At 48.5% G+C, this 22,569-nt stretch overlaps 1 protein-coding gene across 5 annotated transcripts in view; it reads left to right on the top strand.

The window, feature by feature from the left end:
* The window catches only part of TRAPPC9 (trafficking protein particle complex 9), a 713,063-nt gene that overhangs the window by 155,308 nt on the left and 535,186 nt on the right, over positions 1-22,569 (top strand). For all 5 annotated transcript variants that reach the window (XM_017962346.3, XM_017962349.3, XM_017962347.3 and 2 more), the window contains 4 exons: positions 5,267-5,352; positions 8,520-8,646; positions 12,206-12,338; positions 20,332-20,495. In XM_017962346.3, the coding sequence (XP_017817835.2) occupies positions 5,267-5,352; positions 8,520-8,646; positions 12,206-12,338; positions 20,332-20,495 (510 nt within the window). The remainder of the gene's footprint in view (positions 1-5,266; positions 5,353-8,519; positions 8,647-12,205; positions 12,339-20,331; positions 20,496-22,569) is intronic.

Genomic DNA, 22,569 nt, shown 5'->3' with positions numbered 1-22,569 from the left:
TGCTAACTATATAGTCTACTGTAGAATTTGTGTGTATGCATGTGTGTGTGTGTGTATGTGTATGTGTGTATGTGTGTATGCATGTATGTGTGTGTATGCATGTGTGTATGTGTTTATGCATGTATGTGTGTGTGTATTGTGCGTATGCGTGTGTGTATTGTGTGTATGCCTGTGTGTATGCGTGTGTGTGTGTGTGTATGCATTTTTAAAATGCCATTTTTAGTCTATTGATTCTGAAGGACACCCCAACCTTGTCTTTCCTGCCACTGCTTCTCTGCTCTGGAGAACACGAGGTGACAGGAAGCGTAGGCACTGGGTGGATGTGGTGCATGAACGGGCAGGGCCTGATGGCGGCCCCATATGATATGCTCCAGCGTGTGTTGCAGTAAGCAGGAGAGAGCTGTACAAATCCCGTCCTCGCTGTGTTTTGGGGACGTTGTTTCCTGGCCTCTTGAGGGAACTCCACCTTTCCTCTCTGGAGGGCGTCTTCTGAGCTCTGTGGGGATGGGCGGGCCACCCTCAGGGCTCCTCTGTCTCCCCTGGCCTAGGACTTGCTGTCCTATGAGTGCTGAGGCTCTTCCCCCGGGACCTTCTAGAGTCTCTGGCTGCTCTTTTCTGTTCTCATCAGGGTTGGTGATGAGCTATCTCCCCTACAGAACTTTTGAGGAAAGCTTCAGTCCTTTTGTTGAGAAAAACTTCTAGAGGTGATTTAGGAGACTGGAAGTGTGAGACTCCCCTTCTCGGGATGGGCCATATGATTTGTAGGGCCCAGTGCAAAATGCAAACACAGGGCCTTTGTTCAAACATCGCTGAGAATTTGAAGACAATAACAGCAGAGCGTCAAACCAGATGCCAGAGCACAGGGCCCTGTGCCACTGATGGCATGGATTGCAAGCCCTGCCTCTCTGCTTTTCCTTTTCAATCTTAAGAAGTTGTTGGCCGAGTGTGGTGGCCCACGCCTGTAATCCCAGCACTTTGGGAGGCTGAGGCAGGTGGATTGCTTGAGCCCAGGAGTTCGAGACTAGCCTGGTCAACATGGCAAAACCCCATCTCTACACAGAATACGAAAAATTAGCCAGGCCTGGTGGCGGGCACCTGTGGTCCCAGCTACTTGGGAGGCTGAGGTGGGAGAATCACCTGAGCCCAGGAGGTTGAGGCTATAGTGAGCCAAGACTGCACCACTGCACTCCAGCCTGGGTGACAGAGCAAGACCCTATCTCAAAAAACAAATAAAAAGACATTGTCGAGCATTCTTTTTATGAAAATTACAGTCTGTATTTGTTGAAGAGGGCTTAAGCAAACATCATCCAGTGATTCTCAAAACTTTTGATGCTGATGCTGCAGGTGTCATTATATTCCCTATTTGCAGATGAGAAAATTAAGACTGAACGAATGTAAGTACCTGCTCCAGGTCAGACAGTTTGTCAGTGACAGCCCCCAGGCGCCATGCCAGGTTGCAGGACTTGATGCCCAGGGCCTTTTCCCTTTATAATATGGCTTCTCACTGTAGTAAGAAGTACCTGCTCATCTGGGCTGAGGACGAATTCAGTGGATGATGTAGGATTTTTTTTCTGAGCTATAACACTTGTGTGGTAGGAAAGTGTAATTGACATCCCATAGCTTCTAATATCTTTTTGGCAGTGTACTGATCAGTGAGTGCTTGCCCAGAGGCTTGACAGATCCCATAACTTTAACCTAAAGTTCCAGTGTCTCTCAATGAACCTTGGTGTATAATTGGGGGAGGTATCATCACAGCAGGGGGCATCGGGTCTTAGAGATGAGGAAACTCTTGAGGGCAGCGTTTGAGACCATTTTCCACTTTCACTCGGAATAATTCCCGAGTCTGTGTGTGTTGGCCGGTGTGGCCGGCGTCTGTGTGCGCTGGCCGGTGTGGCCGGCGTCTGTGTGCGCTGGCCGGTGTGGCCGGCGTCTGTGTGTGTTGGCCGGTGTGGCCATCATCTGAGCTACATCCATGCGAAGATGGCTGCAACACCGGCCTCAGCTTGAGTGTGTTGGCTTGAAGGCCTTCTGTCATTTGTGATAGGTCTTTGTGGTGCTGCCAGGCTTGGTGCCAAGGTCCACTGCTGACCCAGAGGCAGTGTGGTGGCCTGGAGAGGCTGTGGCTGTCAGGTGGACTTGGGCTGCAGCCTGGCCCTGCAGCTCCCCACTGTGTGGCTGTGGACAACTGATCACGCCTGTGTGGTCTGCAGTCATGCCCTCTATGGAATAGGGACATTAGAAGCTGACACGGAGGGTGGTTCTGAGGATCAAGAGAGATAATGTTTCTAAAGTCCCTGGCAGCAATTCAGTAACATTTTTGGTAGCAGTTACATGCCCTGTGCTATGTGCTGGGGATGCATTGATAAATCAGGAGTCTTTCCCGCCATGTGGGTCCATACAGTGTAGCAGAAAGAGACGAACTTGTCAATAAACGCTACCACCCGATGCTGTGTGTCCACAGATGACAGCAGGCACAGTGTGTCCCACAACAGGGAGGGCAGGGCCTGAGACGAGGGCGTTTCAGAGACGCTAATTCTTGTGCCTTCCCACTACTTCTGGGACAAAATAGTGAGGAAGGGCCACCACCGTGTGCTTTGACATGCTGAGGGTGGAAAGGGGTTATCTCCTTCTTTCAGCAAAAATCACTTTTTAGGCCGGGTGTGGTGGCTCATTCCTGTAATTCCAGTACTTTGGGAGGCCAAGGTAGGGGGATTAGTTGGGGTGAGGAGTTTGAGACCAGCCTGGCCAACATGGCGAAACCCTGTCTCTACTAAAAATACAAAAAAAATTAGCCAGGCATGGTGGTGCACACCTGTAGTCCCAGCTACTTTGGAGGCTGAGGCAGGAGACTTGCTTGAACCCGGGAGGTGGAAGTTGCAGTAAGCCGAGATCACACCACTGCACTCCAACCTGGGTACAGAGTGATACTCCGTCTCAAAAAAAAAAAAGAAAAAAAAGAAATTTTTATGTAATCAACGATTTATCTTAGATTTACCCTTTAGTAGACATGGACCATCTAAGTATACATTATTTTTTCAGTACCCCAGAAAATGATTTTTTAAATGGCTTATTATCATCATCATCATCATCATGACCATGATAGGGCAAGCAATTTCTTAATTGCCAGGCATTAGCCACTTGTTTAAAGAGAGTGACCTTCTTCATTTGTGGTGAGGAGTGGGCCGGGATGCTGACCATCAGTGGCCCCGGGCAGGCTGGGTGAGGCCGGGGGCAGGTGGCGTGGGAGCATGTTGTGCTCTGGCCACTGACTTATGTGAATGAGGAGGGTGGGTGAGCCCCCTGCCACTGAAGGTCCTCAGAAGCTGGTGGGCCTAGAAAGTGGGGGGCATGGAAGCTGGCATGAGCTGGGATGACATGGAAGCTGGAAGGACAAGACCTGAGTTTCTGGAGTCCTGAGAGGTGAAACAGTAGGGTGAAAAGAGAGTAGGTTTTGGAGCCAGACAGACTGGAGTTCGATTCTCAGTTCTCTTGCTTCCCAGGACCATAGGACGGGCAGGCGGGTCAGCCTGTCAGGGGGATTCTCCTTTTTTGCAGAACGGGCATAACATTTGTGTTGCTGACATAGACTGTAGCCATTCACTGCATTGTCCAGAGGCTCAGATGAGTACATGGTGGTGCAAGCATTAGGGGAGCTGTTAGCTTACCAGGTGGACGCTGTTTTAATTCATGCAATGTCAACATGCCAGCTCTGGATCAGATGTCATAGGTGTGGTGGAGTCAGTCCTCATCTCTTTGCAGGGTGCTTGGTGCAAAGTGTGTGGAAAAAGCTGTGTCTTGAGAACATGCTTATGAAAGCTCTGTGAAAGCTGAATAATTCTGGTCAACAGACTTTCTTACTGCTAGAGAAAAAGCCCCCCACCGCCCTGTTAGCCACCCATGTCTGCTTGGGATGCCTCTGAGTTCAGAGGCCTGAATCCAGCAGCTTCTCTCGCTTGCTGTGTGGTTCCTGGGCCAATTTATTACCCTGTTTGGACCTTGAGTGTTTGCCTTGCAGTGATAGGGGTTATCTATGCCTATCTCAGGAGGTCCTTATGCTGAGTAATGAGATAACTTGTGTGGAAGCGCCTCACACCTAACACATGCCTGCCACCTGTTGATTGATTCTGAAATTCCTTCAGGTTTGCCTAAGAGAGGATTGTAAAGGGAGGAGGGGTTGATGGAAATTGGGACAGATGCTGAATTAGCTTTCTGTTGCTTTGTAACAAATGACCACAGACTCAGTAGCTTAAAACAACACAAATCTACTTCCTCATGATTTGTGTGGGCTTTGCGTGGGTCCTCTGCTCAGGGATTCACAGGACTGAAATCCAAGTGTCATCTGGGACTGTGTCCTCATCTGGAGGCTCAACTAAGGGAAGGGCCTGCTTTCACGACTCCTCAGGTGGTTCTTCATTCATTTCCTGTGGTCCCCGTTCTCTCGCCGGCTGTCTGCTGGTGCTGCTCTCAGTTCCCCGCTGTCTGCTGGTGCTGCTTTCAGCTCCTAGAGACTGCTCTTAGGCCCTTGCCATGTGGTCCCCTCCACAGGCCCTCTAGGAAAGGCCGTGGTCTCCTGTGAGGTCTCACCTGATTAGAACAAGTCCGTCCAGGACAACCTTCCTTTTGATTAACTCAGAGTCAACTGATTGGGGTCCCAATCACATCTGTAAAATCTTTCCATCTTTGTTTTACAATCCAGCCTAATCATATTCACACTGAAAGTGGGGTTACACCGTGCATGCACACCAGGTTGTGCACACCAAGGCTGGGGATTTTGGAGGTCATCAGAATTCTGCCCCTGCACAGGTACTGAACTGCAGTTGACTTGGGAGTGGGTGGGGAGGAGAAGCCCCCCGCCTCCCCACAATCTTCGCGGAGTAGAGCAAATCACACTCCGTATTACTCACAAGTGACCCCAGTACTGTCTTTCTGTGTTGCCAGCCTCTGGGCCCCGTGAAGCGCGGTGTGCCTTATGGCTCTGTACCAAGAACAGTGCCATCTGGACAGATGCTGGCATGAATGCAGCCCACTGAAGGTGGCGACAAGCGCCATTCATGTGGCATCAAAGCGCCAGTGACGGCTGCCTTGCTTTGTTTCAGAGAAAGCCGGTGGAAAAAGCAGCTTTGACTCACCCATCTCAAGATGATCATAGAGCCTGCTGCCTCGTTGAGAATATAAATTGCCAGAGGAATAATTGGAAACCATGTGGAAAGTGAAAAAATGCCAACAAATACATGGATTTGTTGATGTGTGTGTGTGTATTTTCTAGATTTCCAGTGGGTTCAAGGAGATGTGTGTGAAGTTCAGCTGATGGTGTATAACCCAATGCCGTTTGAACTTCGGGTTGAAAACATGGTATGTATCGCCCATCATTTGATCTTTTTGGGCTAACACACAAACTTCTCATTAAAGCAGGTTTTTACTTAATGTCTGAGGCACACATCTTATGATATGTGTCTCTTTTTATGTTTGTTTTGCCAAAGCATATAAGCTTATTGTGAATGAAGACCATGTTTCGTTATTCCTGTGTCTTTAGGCTTGATTCTCAATACATATTTGAACCTACAAAGAAACCTCTGATTTGAACACATACCGAGCTTAGTTGATTGGGTATAAGATGTGAAATAATCATTTTGAAGCTTACATGAGATGAGTTGAGGTTGCAAAGTCCACGTTATGCCTGCTACTCAATGATATCAGCATTATTTTATCGCTGCAAGATGATAAGATGATCAAGGCCCCGGCGAAGAACAAGCTGTGGAATGGGAGGATAAATGACCACACCACCATCATCAGCTTTCTCTTGTTTTGAAATCCTGATATCCCGTTTCTATGCTTTGTGTAGGGTGTGAAAGATTCACTTTGTAATCTCTTCTGTTGGAAATGCTTACCCAATTCTCTAGTCAGGGGGAAGGAGATTTGTACTGGCCCTCTAAGCTGATTCTGTGTTTTCAGAACAGACCCTCCCCACGCCAATGTAGGTTCCATCCCTCAAGTCTTCTCTGCCTTGCTGTGTGGTGCTGCTGTGTAACTTCTCAGCAGCACGCAAAGCATGGTGCTGCGAGAGTGGATGTTGTCTTTTAGGGTTTTATGACTGGTGTTCAGGGTAAGAGGCAGACTCTTCGTGCAGGTATTTTGCTGAGTGCTCTTGCCACGCGTCAGGCCCCAGGCAAGGCCCTGAGGGGACAGAGATGGTCAGGCCCTGGTCCCTGCTGCGACTGTGATCAAGGCTCTGTTGGGGTGCACGAGGTGTTGCAGGCCTGATGTGGAGGGGAGTCTGCCTGGCCCTGGAGAGTCAGGGAAGGGTTCCTGGGACAGATGTGACAGCCTGGCCATGAGTACACGCTGAGTTGCAGCTTGGAACTCCTGGAAGCTCCTGGAAGCTCAGCTGGATGTTCAGCTTGTAGTCTTGAGGTGCACTTGGGAGGAGTGCTTCTCCTTCCATTGGGTGAGGACTGACCTGCAGTACGATTTGGCTTAGGCCTTCCCTGTGGCTTTCTGTCTCAGCCTTAGTAGGGAGAAGCAGTTTAGAGAATTTTCCCCAAAGTGGTTAAAGTATCAAATGCCTGCTGCTCTTTCTTACACATTTTTTTTTTTTGGTCTTAAAATGTAGCTTTCATTTTTATCTGGTTTAAAAACAATATGTGCTTATTATAACAAATGAGGAAGAGCAGGGAATAAAATAAAAAGCACCACATGGAGATAGCCCACAACTCATGGGCAAAGTTTTAAAAATTAAATTAGGAAGTATTTTAAACATACCAAATGTTACAGGGAATACTACACACGCGCATATCCACCATTCACATTTAAAAAATGTTCACAGTTGGCCATATTGCTTTAGCTATTTTCAAAGGAAATAAATGCCAATATATTTGCCTAGAGACAATTGGCTCCTCGGCTTCCACCCTTGCCTGCTACATCTGTTCCACACATAGATCATTTCACACCTTGGCTCCAAGTCCAGGCACTAAGTGTACTCACTGCCGAGAGAGTGGCTTTGCTTCTGGCTGCTTTCTGTAGACAGAGTTAGGAAAAGTCTGTATGCATATGCACATACATGAGAACGCACATATCTATCTAAGCCCATATGCCTACATCTATGTACACCTGTGTATATCCCTGCGTCTGCACCACAGACATGCATGTAGCATCTGCCCTTGCTTTCCAGCGCTTCTCCAGAGGGTGCTTGCCTTCCTCCATCCACGTGTGTCATTTCTTCCCGAGTGAGACTCGGACTCCCAGCATCAGCACATCTACTCAGATGCTCAGTCCTGTCCTATCTGAGAGAGTTGCAGGGTAGCTTTGACCATACCGCTGCAGAAAACCAACCCGCTAAGAAGAATCCAGGATTTCCTCCTTCGCCCAGGGCTTCTTTATCTCTGCAGTGTTCTGTAACTGTTGTGAGACCTTGCCCGTCATTTGTTAGTTTTTTTTCTAATATAGTTGATGGTTTTGATCGCTTGTTAATGATATTTTCCCCAATTGTTTATTGCTAAACTATAGAAATAACTCCTTTTTTTTTTTTTTTTTTCTGACTGTATCACTTTGCTAAATGTACTAGAAAGTTCAAGTTTCATTGTAGATTCCATAGCGTATTCTATGACCCTGGTTTTGTTTTCTGTGAGTAATTGCCTTTATGCCTTTTCTTCCTTTTTCTTGCTTTAGTGCCCTGAGTAGGACCTCTGTTACAATGCTGAGAAGTCCTGAGGGCCGACATACCTGCATTGCTTCCAATCATGGGCCACCGTCTTGAGGCCAGGGAATCTGCCCGTCTTGTTCACTAGCAAGCTTAGTGCCTGCACTAGCAAGCTTAGTACATACTGAAATAAGTTGATAACTCATAGATGTATGGCAGGGATATTAACTCGTGGCATATTTCCACATTGTATTGCTGGATTGATTGAGATAGAATCTCACTCTGTCCCCCACGCTGGAGTGCAGTGGTGTGATCATTGCGACCTCAGCCTCCTGGGCTCGGGTGATCGTCCCACCTCAGTCTCCCAAGTAGCTGGGGCCACAGGTGCGTGCCACCTTCCCCGGCTAATTTTAAAATTTTTTTGTAGAGATGGGGTCTCACTATGTTGCCCAGGTTGGTCTTGAACTCCTGGACTCAAGTGTTCTTTCCACCTTGGCCTCCCAAGTGTTGGGATTACAGGCGTGAGCCACCATGCCCAGTCAAGTTTTTATTTATTTGTGTTTATAAATAAAATATTTTCTCTTTGTGTTCACATTCCCATTTGGTAAAATGATAAAACAAATATCAAACATACAGCAAACAGGGCTAAAACCAAGTGGCTCTGTGGTTTATCGCCTGAGCACCCGCCGTGCCTACCGTGTTTAGGTGGTTTTGCGTTACACTGTTCACTGTCTCTGAAGTTCTCTGTGGGTTTCTATAAAGACTGTTGGTCATTTTCTTCCAGCAGTTCCAGATGTGCCATAGCCAGTGTCTTAAGGCGCATTTGGAACTGAGCGCACAGTAGGTTTGGTCCGGGCTCATGATGCCGCGTGGCTCGTTTTAGGGGCTGCTCACCAGCGGAGTGGAGTTTGAGTCTCTCCCTGCGGCGCTTTCTCTTCCGGCTGAATCTGGTCTGTACCCAGTGACGCTCGTCGGGGTCCCGCAGACGACTGGAACGATCACTGTGAACGGTAAGGAGAGTCCCTTCATGCTTCCCGCTCAGGAGGGTCTGCTGCACCCTTGCATGGCCTCCATGAGGTCCAGAGCCGATCGCCCGTCCTGCCAGTCCTAACCAGTTAGAAGATAATGAAGACCGTGTTTCTTCAGGAAGCATGAAAAAAACCTGTTCGTGAGGTGCAGGATGTGTGGTGGTGGGAGGGGTCCTTCCTGTGCTCTGACCCTACTGCCCACGCCCTTCCTCCCTCTGCTTCCTCTCCCTCCAGTGAGCCTTCCTTCTTCCTGCTCCTTCTCGCTGGAACTCCTCAGAGGGTGTCTACACACGCTGAATCTCCGCCTCTGCAGGGGGCTTTAACCCTCTGCATCCTGGACTCAGCCCTTTTCACTTCACCAAAACTCCTGTCACAAGCAGTATTTTTTTGGGCTAAATCCAGGGCCTACTTTTCAGTTTTTTTCCCTAAATTCGCTCCTCAGTGCCCTTTGAGTCCCTGGCTGACCCTCCACTAGGCATGCCCTCTCCTCTGGCTGCTGTGAGCCCGCCCTCTGGATGCTTTACCGCCTCTCTGCTCTGGCTGCTGTGGCCCTGCCCCTCCAGATGTTTTACCGCCTCTCTGGCCTTTCTATTTGGGTCTCTCTTGTCTTCTGCAGCCCACCCCTCTCAGCCAGGCCTTCCTCACACCCCACTTCTTTCCTTCCCCACCCCTCATCCTGTGTTCCCTGGCCCTGTTAACTCTTTCTCTTCCACAGGCTACCTTAGGTGATCCCACCAATGCCCTTGACCTTCTTGTCTTCCAGTTCCTCCAATGTGCAGATGATTTCCAGGGCTGGGCTTTTTCCCAGCCTGCACCTCCAGCCCTTCCCAGCTGGCTCCTGGGCACCTCTCATACCATAGGTGTAAACCAGAACTCCCTACCTCGCCTCCCCAAAGCTGCCCCTGCCCCCGTCAAGCCTCCATCTCAGCGCAGGCATCCCCATCACCCATATGCGTCATCCTCGACCCTCGCTGTCAGTCACAGCACCCCCACGTCCCCTCCCTCAGTGCTTCCTGAGAACTGCCACTTGTCTCCACCTCCACTGCCCCTTCCTGTCTTGCAGATCATAACTCTTCTAGGGTTTGTCAGAAAAGCATTGGGGCTGGTGTTTTTGGCCTGGTCTTGCTTGCTAATAGACCCACTTCCCATCTGTGGCCCAGCAATCTTCCTAGCGGGAATCTGCTCCTGACATCTCTCAACTGGGAGCCTCGCAGCTGTCGCCAGGCCCGTGTTATCAAGGCCTGGTCTTTAAGTGTAGCTCTGGAGCCCATTGTGGTCCGGCGCCTGCTGGCCTCCGCAACCTCCTCTCTGCCCCTCTGCTCCTACTTCAGTCTCTGAAGACTCTTTAGTTCTGGCAGTTTTCCAGGCTTTCTGAGGCTTTACCTGTGCCGCATTGAGTGCTCATCACCCTGGCTGGCTCCTGGGCTTCCCTCAGTCCTCAGCACAGGCTTCCCTTCCTCCGGGAGCCTTCCTCGGTGTGTGCTCGCTGGTCTAGGCCCCTGGTCGGTGGTCTCCTTCCTGACTCTGTGCGATAGATTCCTTGCTGGCCCCGTGTGTCTGGCTTAGCTGCAGCTCCATGCCTAGTGTGGAGCCTGGCACACAGTAGGTCTTCAGTGTGTGTTTGTTGGCTGGAAGAGCAAACATTTGCTGGAAGGGTGCTCCCTACGGGTGGGTGAAGCAGGTGTCATTGTAGGTGAGGGTGTGCTGCCCCAAGTGGGAAGATGGAGTGGAGTGGCCGTGGGAGCAAATGACTCTGGGCATGGACCCAGTGGGGAGAGTGGGTTGGTCAGTGACCCTGAGGCTTGAAGGCGAACTAGGAACTATTCAAATGAATGGGGCTGGGCTGTGGGGGGAGTACACAGGGGGCAGAAAGAGAATTCCAGGCAGAAAGAACAACGTGGTGGTAAGAGAGAACATGGTGCATTTGGGGGACCGGGGGATGGTCAGAGTGGGTGGTCCAGGCCAGGGTGGCAGGGATGAGACAGGCTGGAAGGGAGGCAGAGTGCCGACCTGGGGTCTTACACCCTGTGCCAAAGGATGCCAGCTTTCTCCGGAGGGCAGTGGGGCTGCTGTGTTCTTGAAGAGAGATGTGGTCGGGTGGGCCGTTCAGAGCCATCCTCAGGATCCAGGACCCCTGTTGAGATGGGAAGGACTGGAGGCAGGGACACCAGTGATCAAGCTTCAGCGATGACCCAGGAAGAAAGGGACAGAGGCAGGACCATAGCCATGGCCTGGCAGTGGAGCATAGGAGATATGAATAGATGAAAGAGGAGTAATGAGGAGTAAAGGGCTTAATTCCGAATAACATGTAACTCGTAGCTAGTATGTTCACTGATGAGAAGTCAGAGCCTTAGTCACACAGTTCTTAGTTGTTTATCCTAGGTCCACACTAGGGAGTGTTCATTTTTGGCCCGCTTTGGGAACCAAGTTGAAAGGACTGACCTCGTATTATCAGACGTTGTAATGTACTATTTGTCATCAGACTTTTGGGTTTATATGGCAGTTATTTTAAGCAACGGGTAAGAAAAGGAAAATGGTTTAAATTAAGAATTGCAAAACAATGGCTGCTTAGCAGACAAAACCACGTCATACCAGGTATTATAGAAAGGACATCAGTGCCAGATGTGGTTCTGGGGAGGAGAATGTTTGCCAGTTAAAGATGTCTTTGAAGAGGTATACTTTAGAGGAAGTGTGGCTGCTCTGAATGGGAGTTACGTTGATAGGGCAGCTTCAGGCTGGCAGGAGGTGAGCGCAGGGCTGATTGAGGCTGTGTAAGGTCCCTGATTTGCCCTTGAGGGAGTGCCTGCCTCTCCTTTTAGTGTGGAATAGTTTTGTGTGAATGCAAAAATGTTGTCACCCTAGGCATCTAGCCACGGGGTATTGTTTAATTTTGTTATAGAGTGAATGTTGTTTATAGTAATTATCTTGTGAAATTTCAAAAGCCATTTTAAAGCTTTGCTTAAACAATTTCAAGTGCTTATCTAACCAGTGAACTTTTTTTTTTTTTTAACATGGGAAATTTGCTAATCTTAAATTATGGTGCTTATACACATACAGCACATCTGCCGTTATCAGCAGCAGCTACAATAACATTTGGCTCGTGAACTTTCATCTTTCAACAGAAGGGTTTGAAACATTTTTCAAATACTCATTAAGTCACATTATGTCCTGGGAAATAATATTAACGTTCTCGTTTTAGAGATGGATAAATCTGAAAAGCAAATGAGTAAAGGGATGAGATACTGATTATTAAGGAGACATTTATGGTTTACAAGGACCTTCACTTATATAATCTTTCATTTGGACCCAGGCCAGCCTTGTGAAACAGGAATGCAGATGCTGTTATCCTCCCCATCACCTACAAGGCCAGTGACGGTCGCGGGGTTGAGGGCCGGAGTGTGGGTGAGCGCTGGCGGGCCCTGGGCAACTGTGGAGCTCAGGTCTTCTGAGGAGGAGCCTCGTGCTCTTCGCACTGCTTCGGCCGTGGGTGTGAGACCCAAAGCCTTGCCAGTGGAGTGAAGATGCTCATTTTCTGTTCCAGGTTACCATACCACGGTCTTCGGCGTGTTCAGTGACTGTTTGCTGGATAACCTGCCGGGAATAAAAACCAGTGGCTCCACAGTCGAAGTCATTCCCGCTTTACCAAGACTACAGATCAGCACCTCTCTGCCCAGGTAGTGTGTACGAGGGTCACAGACCAGAGTGGCTCTGAGGCATCATTGGTTTTTTATATATATATATATATTTTTAAATGGCACAAAGAGCCTGTAATTCTTATGACTAGAATATAGGTGAAGGATTTATTTAAGATAAGCAACATCAATATGCTTTGCTTAAAACGAATTAGAACAAACTTAAAATCTTTCTTACCATGATCAGAACAGAATGTGAAATTAGCCTTGGAATCATAATTCTTTTGAAAAACGAAATTAGGGAATTTAGGAATTCCCTTAAAAATATAGGGAATTTTGGGTCAAGCGCGGGTGGCTCTCTAATGCCTGTAATCCCAGCACTTTGGGAGGCCGAGGCGGGTGGATCATGAGGTCAGGAGATCGAGACCATCCTGGCTAACACGGTGAAACCACATCTGTACTAAAAAAAAAAAAAAAAATTAGCTGGGTGTGGTGGCAGGCACCAGTAGTCCCAGCTACTCGGGAGGCTGAGGCAGAAGAATGAAGGAACATGGGAGGCAGAGCTTGCAGTGGAGCCGAGATCGCACCACTGCACTCCAGCCTGGGTGACAGAGCGAGACTCCATCTCAAAAAAAAAAAAAAATATGGGCTTTTGAATTTTAATTAAACTTTTATATTATATTATATTTTAATTAATTAATTTTTTGAGACAGAGTCCCACTCTGTTGCCCAGGCTGGAGTCCAGTGTTGTGATCTCGGCTCACTGCAACCTCCACCTCCCAGGTTCAAGTGATCCTCTCACCTCAGCCTCCTGAGTAGCTGGGACTACAAGTTCCCACCACTATGTCTGGCTAATTTTTGTATTTTTTGTGGAGATGGGGTTTCACCATGTTGCCCAGGCTGGTCTCGAACTCCTGGGTTCAAACAATCCACCCAGCTTGGCCTCCTAAAGTGCTGGGATTATAGGTGTGAGCCACTGTGCTCAGCCAACTCTTATCTTCTAAGAAATAGTTTTGATCTTATTTGTTTTTTAGCATTATAGGAAAACATAAAGAAGAAAGAAAAAGAAATCTCATGAGTCCCAGAAGCAATTAGTATAAATGATTTGTTGTGATATTTCCTTCCAGTGTTTTATCCATCCTATTTAAAAATAAGTATTTGAATAGTTGAGATTACACGACATCATATATAGTATTATAGGTTGCTTTTTGCATAACCACATAATGTAAGCTTTTCTTCATGCTTTTACAAATTCTGGAGAAAATCCAATTTTAATTGCTTCAACAAAGTGTATCATAAAGATATCTCAAAATTGCATACCCATTAATTTCCTTGCTATTGGAATTTGGGATATTCTTTTTTTTTTTTTTTTTTTTTTTTTTTTTGACAGAGCCTTGCTCTGTTGCCCAGGCTGGAGTGCCGTAGCACAATCTTAGCTCATTGCAGCCTCCACCTCCTGGGTTCAAGCAATTTTCCTGCCTCAGCCTCCAGAGTAGCTGGGATTACAGGTACCCGCCACCATGCCCAGCTAATTTTTGTGTTTTTAGTAGAGACGGGGCTTTGCCACATTGGCCAGGCTGGTCTCAAACTCCTGATCTCAAGTGATCTGCCTGCCTCCGCCTCCCAAAGTGCTGGGATTACAGGCACGAGCTACCACGCCCAGCCTGTTCTTAATTTTTGCACTTACGAATAACACTTAACGGTTACCCTTTTGTCCATTTTTATAAAATGTGTCTTGGGATTTTCTGAAATGTTTTTAAATCCCATTCATGTGTTTAATAGGCACTTTCATTTGCCAGTTGCTGTGCTGGGTGCTAGGGCTGTAGCAGTGATCATGACAGTCCTGGTCTCTGTCCTCATGGGAAGTTCTGTCACGTGGGGAAATTGACAAGTCGTGGAGTAATCACAGTGCACTGTTGTCAGGACTCTGATGGGGGAGGTCCCACGTGCTGGGGGAGGTCACGGGAGGTCACGGACTCAGGGAAGAGTTCTTCCAGGAGGCAACAGCAAGCTCAATGTGGGGGAGGGGAACTGGCCAGGTACAGGGGCAGGCAGGGTGGTCTTCTGACAGAGGAAGGAGAGGTAATCAGGGAATAAAATGAAACACAGACAACATTTACTGGAAAGGGATCATAGGCCTGAGTGTAAAAGCTGAAAGTATATAACTTCTAGCAGAAAATAAAGGAAAATTATCATGACCTTGAATTGGGCAGAGTTCTTTGATGTGACACCAAAAGGAGGATCCCTGGAAGAAAACGTTGCAGATTGGACTTCGTCGAAATTAAAAGCTTTTACGCTTCCAAAGACACCATTAAGAGAATGAAAGTTACAGACTGGAAGAAAATATTTGCATATTAAATATCTGATAAAGAGCTTATATTCACATTAAGAACTCTTAAAACTTAATAAAAAGATGTACAACCTAATTTTAAAAATGGACAAGAAATATGAGTAGCTGTTTCACCACAAGGTATACAAATAGCTCGTAAGTAAACTGGAAGGATGGTTGACATCTTTAGTCTCCGGACTGGCACCACGTGAGGCTCCAGTTCACACTGGAGGCTCAGGGGGCTCACGAGAGCAGAGCTGCAAGGTTTCGGAGATGCTGGACGCCTCATGCGAGGCCGATAGGGATGCTGATGGGACACCCCTTTTGAATACACATTGGCAGTTTCTTCAGAAGTTACACATAAGTTTACCATATGACCCAACAATTCCACTCCTAGGTACCTGCTCAAGACAACAGAACACATATGTTGACGCAGAAACCTGTGCGCGAGTGTTCCTAGCAGCATCGTCCACAGTCAGAAGACTGGAAAGGGCCCAGATGGCCGTCGGCTGGTGAATGGTCAGCAGAGTGCGGTACGTCCCTGCAGTGGAACACCACTCTGCAATGAAGGGACCAAAGAGCACGCGCCCCAGTGCAGACCAGCCTCAGAGGCCAGTTGCTGAGTGCAAGAAGCCAGATGCGAGAGGCGCAGAGCGTGAGTCCTGTGATGTGAAACATCCAGAAAGCAGGTCTCTAGTGGCAGGACACAGCTCAGCGGCTGCCTGAGGCTGCCAGTGGTGTGGGGACTAAACTGATTGGAAGTACTCCTGTGGAATCTCTTTGGGGTGCTGCAAGTGTTTTAAAACTGGGTATCAGGCCGGGCCCTGTGGCTCACGCCTGTAATCCCAGCACTTTGGGAGGCCGAGGCCGGCGGATCACCTGAGGTCAGGAGTTCGAGACCAGCCTGGCCAACATGGTGAAACCCCGTCTCTACTAAAAAAATACAAAAATTAGCTGGGTGTGGTTGCAGGCGCCTGTAATCCCACCTACTTGGGAGGCTGAGGCAGGAGAATCACTTGAACCTGGGAGGCAGAGGTTGCAGAAAGCCGAGATCGCACCACTGCACTCCAGCCTGGTGGACAAAGAGTGAGACTTCGTCTCAAAACAAAAACGAAACAAAACAAAACGAAAAAACACTGGGTATCAGTGATTGGTAAATTTACAAAAATGATTGCATTGCATACTGAAGCTAGGTGGATTTTATGCCTCCACACACTGTTCAGAAAGATGAATTTTGGCAAGACTTCAGTGTTGGATGGACACATGATTTCCGCTGAGCCTGCCACCAGGACTTCCCGGGCCTGGACACTTCTGAGCCCATTAGCTTGAACAGCCAGACGCGCAGACTCCCAGCTCTGGCTTTGGCTGCTGAATTTTGCCACTGCTGTCCGTCGAACTGTGGCAGCCAGTGGGCGCTAGGCTAGGAAGGACAGCAGCTTCAGCTACAGTTTCATGGCACGTGCGTACAGGCCTGTACAGAGCACCAGCCGCCCAACAAAAGCTGGAGGTGAGCCCCGAGAGCTCATAAAGGAGATCGCGGCTCCGGCTCCAGCTTAGTGAGCCCCAGCCAGCGCTCCAGCAAAAGGGCAGGGGGTGGCTTAAGGCGAAGAAATGCTAAGGGCAGCTATTACCAAAAGGGAAAAATAACTTGAGAAGAGGTACTTTAACTTTGTCATTTGTCCTGCTAATAAGGCCTCCCCGAAGGTCCCTGCCAGCTGTAAAAGGCAGTGAAGAAAGCAGGTCCTCTAGCTGCTTCTCTTTGCCCACCCCACATTTTTCTCCTGTGTTTAGAATCGTTTCCAAAGATAATGCCTCTGACCCCCCATTTTTATTGTCCCGTGGATGCGCTGTGACGGGGGTGCATGCATGCTCTGGTACCTGCTACCTCTCAACAAGAAGATGTGCTGCTGTGGGCGGCCACCACGGCACTGAGCCTGGGCCCTAGGGAGGAATGTGGATCCCAGCAGGTCCTGCTGAGGACCAGGGGCTGGAGGAGAGGGTCCAGTGGAACCGGTTTGGAGTTAAAATGTTTGTTTTTTATTTCTTATTTTAAAAAATTGTATATAATGTATATATTTTTCTAAGGTGACTTCCTGAAATAAAATGTGATTATTCTTTGAGTTTTGATTGTTATTAATCTAATATGAACATTCCAGTGACTTATTCATTAAATTTACTCACAAACATTTATCGACACCTACCATGTGCTTTAGGCCCTGTGCTATAGGACTAGCAATTAATAAAAAATGGAATGAATAACAAATGCCCTCAACCTAGGCTGCTCCCCTTGTATGAGTTCACAGTCTGGAAGGAGGTACTCAGACTAACTAGAGTCGAATTTGCTGACTGACCCTGTCATATAAAAACAAAGCAGAGGTTGACCCTGTCTTTGGGGTTCGGAAGGCTTCATAGAAGATGTGGTATTCTACTGAGCCTGACAAGACCCACAACACTTGGGCAGATAATCAAGCGTGGAAGAAAACGCAGAGGGAACAACGAGTCAACCAATCCAACAAATATAGACCGTGGTGCAGGAGAATTCGGTGCTGTGACGAAAACACAGCGGGTCAGATGAGATGAGATGTCCAGAAGAGGCAGGCCTTCAGAGACAGAAGGCAGGTCACTTTGCGAAGCAGCGTCAGATGGTGAGGCCTGCTTTGCAGGGAGCTTCTCAGGAAAGGCCTCTGCCGAGGAGACACGCAGAGGAGCAGAGCTGGTGGGACGCGGCAGAGAGCATTCCAGGGTGGGAGTCGGAGGCGCCCAGATGGAGCCTGGCGGGAGTGGTGCCTTGAGCACTGACAGTGACGAGGACCGAGGTCAGGAGCAGGTGGCCTGATGGTGTCTGCTGTGGAAATGCATTGTCCTGCCTTCTCCATGGCCAGGCAGCCATGCAGAGACCACTGCACAGGGTGAGGCTCACCGGGAGGCAGCCGTGAAGTGTGCAGCAGGCCACTCTGTCCCAGGCCCGTTTTGATTATTGCTAGGGTGCTTTTCTGTGTCACACAGTGGTTCAAGTTTGAGATGCTTATTTATTTGTTCAATACATACTTAGTGAGTACCTGCTGTGTGCCAGGTACCTGGCTAGGTAGGAGCTGATAATGCAGAGATAAAAATACTGTCACGGCTGGGCGCAGTGGCTCACGCCTGTAATCCTAGCACTTTGGGAGGCCGAGGCAGGCGGATCACCTGAGGTCAGGAGTTCGAGACCAGCCTGGCCAACGTGGCCAAATTCCACCTCTACTAAAAATACAAAAAAATTAGCTGGGCCTGGTGGCATGAGCCTGTAATCCTAGCTACTCGGGAGGCTGAGGCAGGAGAATTGCTTGAACTTGGGAGGTGGAGGTTGCTATGAGTGGAGATTGCACCACTGTGCTCCAGCATGAGTGACAGAGCGAGACTATCTCAAAAAAAAAAAAAAACCAAAAAACTTTTGGTCCAGTGCAGGGGTGGGGAGGGCAGAGCTACAGGAAGGGCAGCTGAGCCCACAGAGTGCTCGGGGGACACAGGCGTGCCAAGCTTCAGACACTGGTGATTCCCCCTTGCAGTTCCTCTGCTGCTCAGACCCAGGGGCGGACTCATCCGACACAGAACCACATATTAGGGGCCATCTCCTTAAACAAGAGAGTCTCGTTGGCATAGACCTTACTCCTACCTCCCACAGTTTGCCCATAGTCCCACATTGGAGTTTCTCTCTGCCAAGAAGCTCCTGGTCCCCATCTCCTCCTAGGAGACTGGACCTGACCTTTGCCCAACCTCTGCAGCCCCTCCCTGGGGGCCTGACCTTGGCTGGAGTGGGGTTCCTGCTGCCATCTCTTTAGTGCCATGGCCTGTTTAGGACTCACCTCCTTTTCAGTGCCAGCCCGAGTCCCACCCAAGCTCCACTGCTCATGACAACTGGGACGCTGCAGCTGGGACCGTCAGGGCCTGTGTCAGGCCCAGGCCCTGTGACTTTCCGGTCAAGCATTGTTTTGTTTTGTCTCAAAATCCTGTTGTTTGAGACACAAAATCCTGAGTCTTGGCCATGTTTTATTTTTTTCCTGATACTTTCTCTGCAAATCCATATTGACTACAAACTTTTGCTTGAGAAAGGCTGCCCGCTAAAAGATGGGAAGAAGCCCTTTATGGTAAGGACACAAATCCAATTTTCCTTCCTTGACAGAGGAAGTTTATTTCTTGACTCATGAGCATTAAAGATACTTAAATTCCAAGGAGCTCACCTTGATTTATGATGCAATTATTTCACCAAGATTTGGTTTGGACGCAGAAGCTCCTCTGTCAGAGTCTGCATCTGGAAGCCCCCAGGAAACACGTGCCCAGCGCTATGAGCTTGACTTGTGTTAAACAGCATTTCTTCCCTTGGATGGCAGAGATGTGAGTCTGGAACATTCTTTTCTGTCCTTCGGACCAAGTAGTGTGTGACACCAAGTGCTCCCATGGCACGGGAAGCAGATCCAACTCCGATCCTGTGCGCTGTGACCGGGAGCAGGGCCGGGAGGAGCTGGCCATGGGAAAGACTGCTGGAGAGTATCTGGGGTGGGGTGGTCCGCAGTCCGCTTAGTTGACTTCATGAGCCGTTTCTCGTTGTACTAAGCACACGATGTTGGCTCAAGTATGTTGGACTAATTGTGTGTCTCTGTGGAAATCCTTTAGGGACAGGAAGAAGGTAGTGGGGTACTCAGGAAACCTTCAGGCCCCAGGAGAACATGTCGGCCTCCCCGCTCTAGCCACCTCCTCTGGCTGCCCCTTTGTTTTGTGGCCAGACTTCTCCAGGGAGCCATGTGTGTGTTTAACCTCACCTGTCACGTGCCTCTATTTGTCGTCCACTGGTATTTGTCCCCATTGTGCTACCAGATATATTTTCTCTGTGATCACCAGTGACCTCCTTCCCAACCCACTGTTTGCAGCCTGTGGGGTGGGAAGGACACAACCAGGACAGTTAACGTTGTGGATTCAGCTAAAGTCAGTTGAAGTCAGGCGAGGGCTTACAGGCTGACAGCTTGAGTGCAGGAGCCTCAGGGAGGCCCTGGCCTCTGCGCTGCACGTTCGTCTGGCTTGGCTGCATTGGCCTGTCCTGTAGTCCAGGGCCTCACCTGACTGGTGTGAGGATGGAGCCCCACAGATACTGCCTGACCCCAGGGCCTGGCCCAGCTGCCCTTGTGTGACACCAGGTGTTGGTGGGCATTCCTCACAGTTTGTACCTGTAGGAAGGGGTCTGGGGGACAGCTTCTCGTTTCTCTTTGACCTCAGCTCTCATGTTATCAGCTGGAATGGTTGGTATACGTTTTCCTCTTAAATCTGTGGATTTTCCCAAGGCACTTCTAAGCATGACATTTTTTTAGATTTTGAGAGAACAATGCCCTCATGGTTTATTTGAACCAATTCATTGTTTAATTTTTATCCTCCATAACTTAGTAATTAAGTATTTTTATGCTTCACAGACGCATGAGAAATGAACGCTGAGTGAGGGTGTTCATGTTTATGACACACAAAGACCTGGGCGTGTCTCATGAGGAAGCATGAGGCATGTGACGGCTCACTTTCCATTCCTGATAGCTGAGTACTGAACTCCATGTGGGAAGCCAAGATTTCCTAGTCTCTGTTTCTGAAATGCATGAGTATGGCGATTTTTCTGCCTGATGTGAGTAATTCTAAAATGGCCTTGGCTTCTTCCTTATTTCTTCTTTAAATTTCTTCTTATTATTTTAGATCTGCACATTCATTGCAACCTTCTTCTGGTGATGAAATATCTACTAATGTATCTGTCCAGCTTTACAATGGAGAAAGTCAGCAGCTAATCATTAAGTTGGAAAATATTGGAATGGAACCACTGGAGAAACTGGAGGTCACCTCGAAAGTTCTCAGCACTAAAGGTAGGTAGTAAGCAGCTTTGACCCTGGGAATGTTTGTATCGTTTACTTGTAGACGAGATACTTCAAATACTTCGTTTCCAGAGATTCTAAAAGCTTCTTTGTGGATTCAGTGAAAGTCAGTAGAAGTCAGGCGAGGGCTTACAGGCTGAGAGCTTGAGTGCAGGAGCCTCGGGGAGGCTTGGTGCCGTCACGACAGTGGGAAACCGGTTCTTCATGAAAGACACTCAGCAGCAGACAGCAGGACCAAGCACACACCTCTGTGTCCCCAGTGCCCTTTCCCAGGCCCCAACATCCATCAGCTACTCAGCAGAACGATGTCTTCAGTGAATGGGAGAGAAGCATTAGCAGGCCGGGAAGGAGTCTGTTTGGGATCCCACCCGTAATGCATCCAGCTCATGTAGTTTGGGGTCAGGGGACCTGTGTTGAAATTAGGACTTCACCATTTACTAGCTTAGCTATTTGCCCTTGGGGAACTGTTACTACTGTGCCTCGATTTCCTCTGGGATAAATAGGGGAGGTAGTATTTAGCACATACATTACAAGACTGAACTAGGGAGGTTGTGGTTGGCAGGACACCTGGTGTGTCAGAGGCTAGTGAGTGCATTGATCAAAGGGGGAGTGTATTGTATAGGAGGAGGGAAAGGTATCAAGAGTAATATGTGGAAATAAAACTGGGTAATGTAATACAGTGAGAGAAATTGTAGACTAGTGAGACCAGACAGAGGATGAAAAAGGGAAAGCAAGTCAGCAGGCTTTTGGGGGTGTTTTACGTGCTTCTGACGTATGGGTGAGATGAACCAGGCGTACAATGGGAGTTTGACTGGTTCTGGTTAAGCTTCCAGTAGAGGATGTACTAATTGCACGTTACTTCCTGGCAGAGGGCTCCCTCCCCATGCTAATGACATTCTAATGTGAAAAACCAAGTTTATTAGGGGTAGAGCCACAGACCCTCTGGTTAGTTCCAGCTTGAGGGAAGGCCCAGGGCTGAGCTTGGGAGAATTTGCAGGCAAAGAATTATGTCATGAGAGGATGAGTTTGGAGTGTGTAAGAAAGGGTGAATTTGGGCTTGTACTACTCTGGAGAATTTCAGGGTGTCTTGTATTCCCGTATTTCTTCCACTGATTTTGATAGAAATCTGTGTCTGTAGGAAGTAAAGCATGAAGCTTTACTTTTTTTTTTTTTTTTTGCATCTGCATTGTCTAACCCATTCTCCCGGTGGGTCCGTGTCTGCCCTGGAAGGAGCCTTGCCCTGGGGAGTGACCCAGGCCTGTCCTTTAGTGATTTGTGTGCGTGGTCATGGGACTGGAGCCGTGGGGCAGCTCACCTTGTGTTCTTGCTCAGGAGGGCCAGGTGTGCCTAGAGCAGGGAGTGGGGGTGGAGCAGGAACCCTGTAGCTTCTCGGTGCACATTCATTTTATTTTTTCTTGTCTTGAATCCTTCCCTTTTTGGTGGGATTTTTTTTCCTTTTTCCTTTCAGTGCTAGTCACACAGCATGGAATAACAAGTATATTTTTTATTGAGCGAGGCCATAAGTGGCAAATTGTTATATGCTAAATAGTTATTAAAAATGCAAGTCTGATGTGTTCATCTTACTACCTTGCCCCCGAGGAGTGGTTCTTGCACTCATCTAAGGCTTTGCTTCAGCCCTAAGGAGGTCACAGTGAGGTGGTCCCCTCCCCTGAGAAGCCAGGGCCCAGTATAGAACCTGCTGGAAGTTGTTAACTTGGCATGGTTTCTGCACAAAGATGGCAGAAGAGTAGCATTTTTATTCTACTCTTTCTCTTGAAATCTCCCCCGAACAACAAAGTATGAAGAAACAGTGAAAATAAAACCATTCCCTGTGAAACAAGGAAATCATTTCAACCCCACACAACAAAGCATTGGCTACAAGTGTCGTGAAAGCTGGGTTAGAGGGAGGGCGAGAGTGGAAGTGGGACTCTGGGAGGACTAAGGAAAAGCTGTTCCCCGAGAGTAGGCAACACAGCACCCAAAAGTACCCCAACAATGAAAACCAGACAGAGGGGCCTGGGCAGGCGCCTAGAGCAGCGGGAATGCAGAGGGGTTACCTTTTCTG

The sequence above is a fragment of the Papio anubis genome, chromosome 8 (assembly GCF_008728515.1).
Source record: "Papio anubis isolate 15944 chromosome 8, Panubis1.0, whole genome shotgun sequence".
NCBI lineage: Eukaryota > Metazoa > Chordata > Mammalia > Primates > Cercopithecidae > Papio > Papio anubis.
Note: the sequence above shows the minus strand (reverse complement) of the source record. Positions and strands in the feature narration are given on the sequence as shown.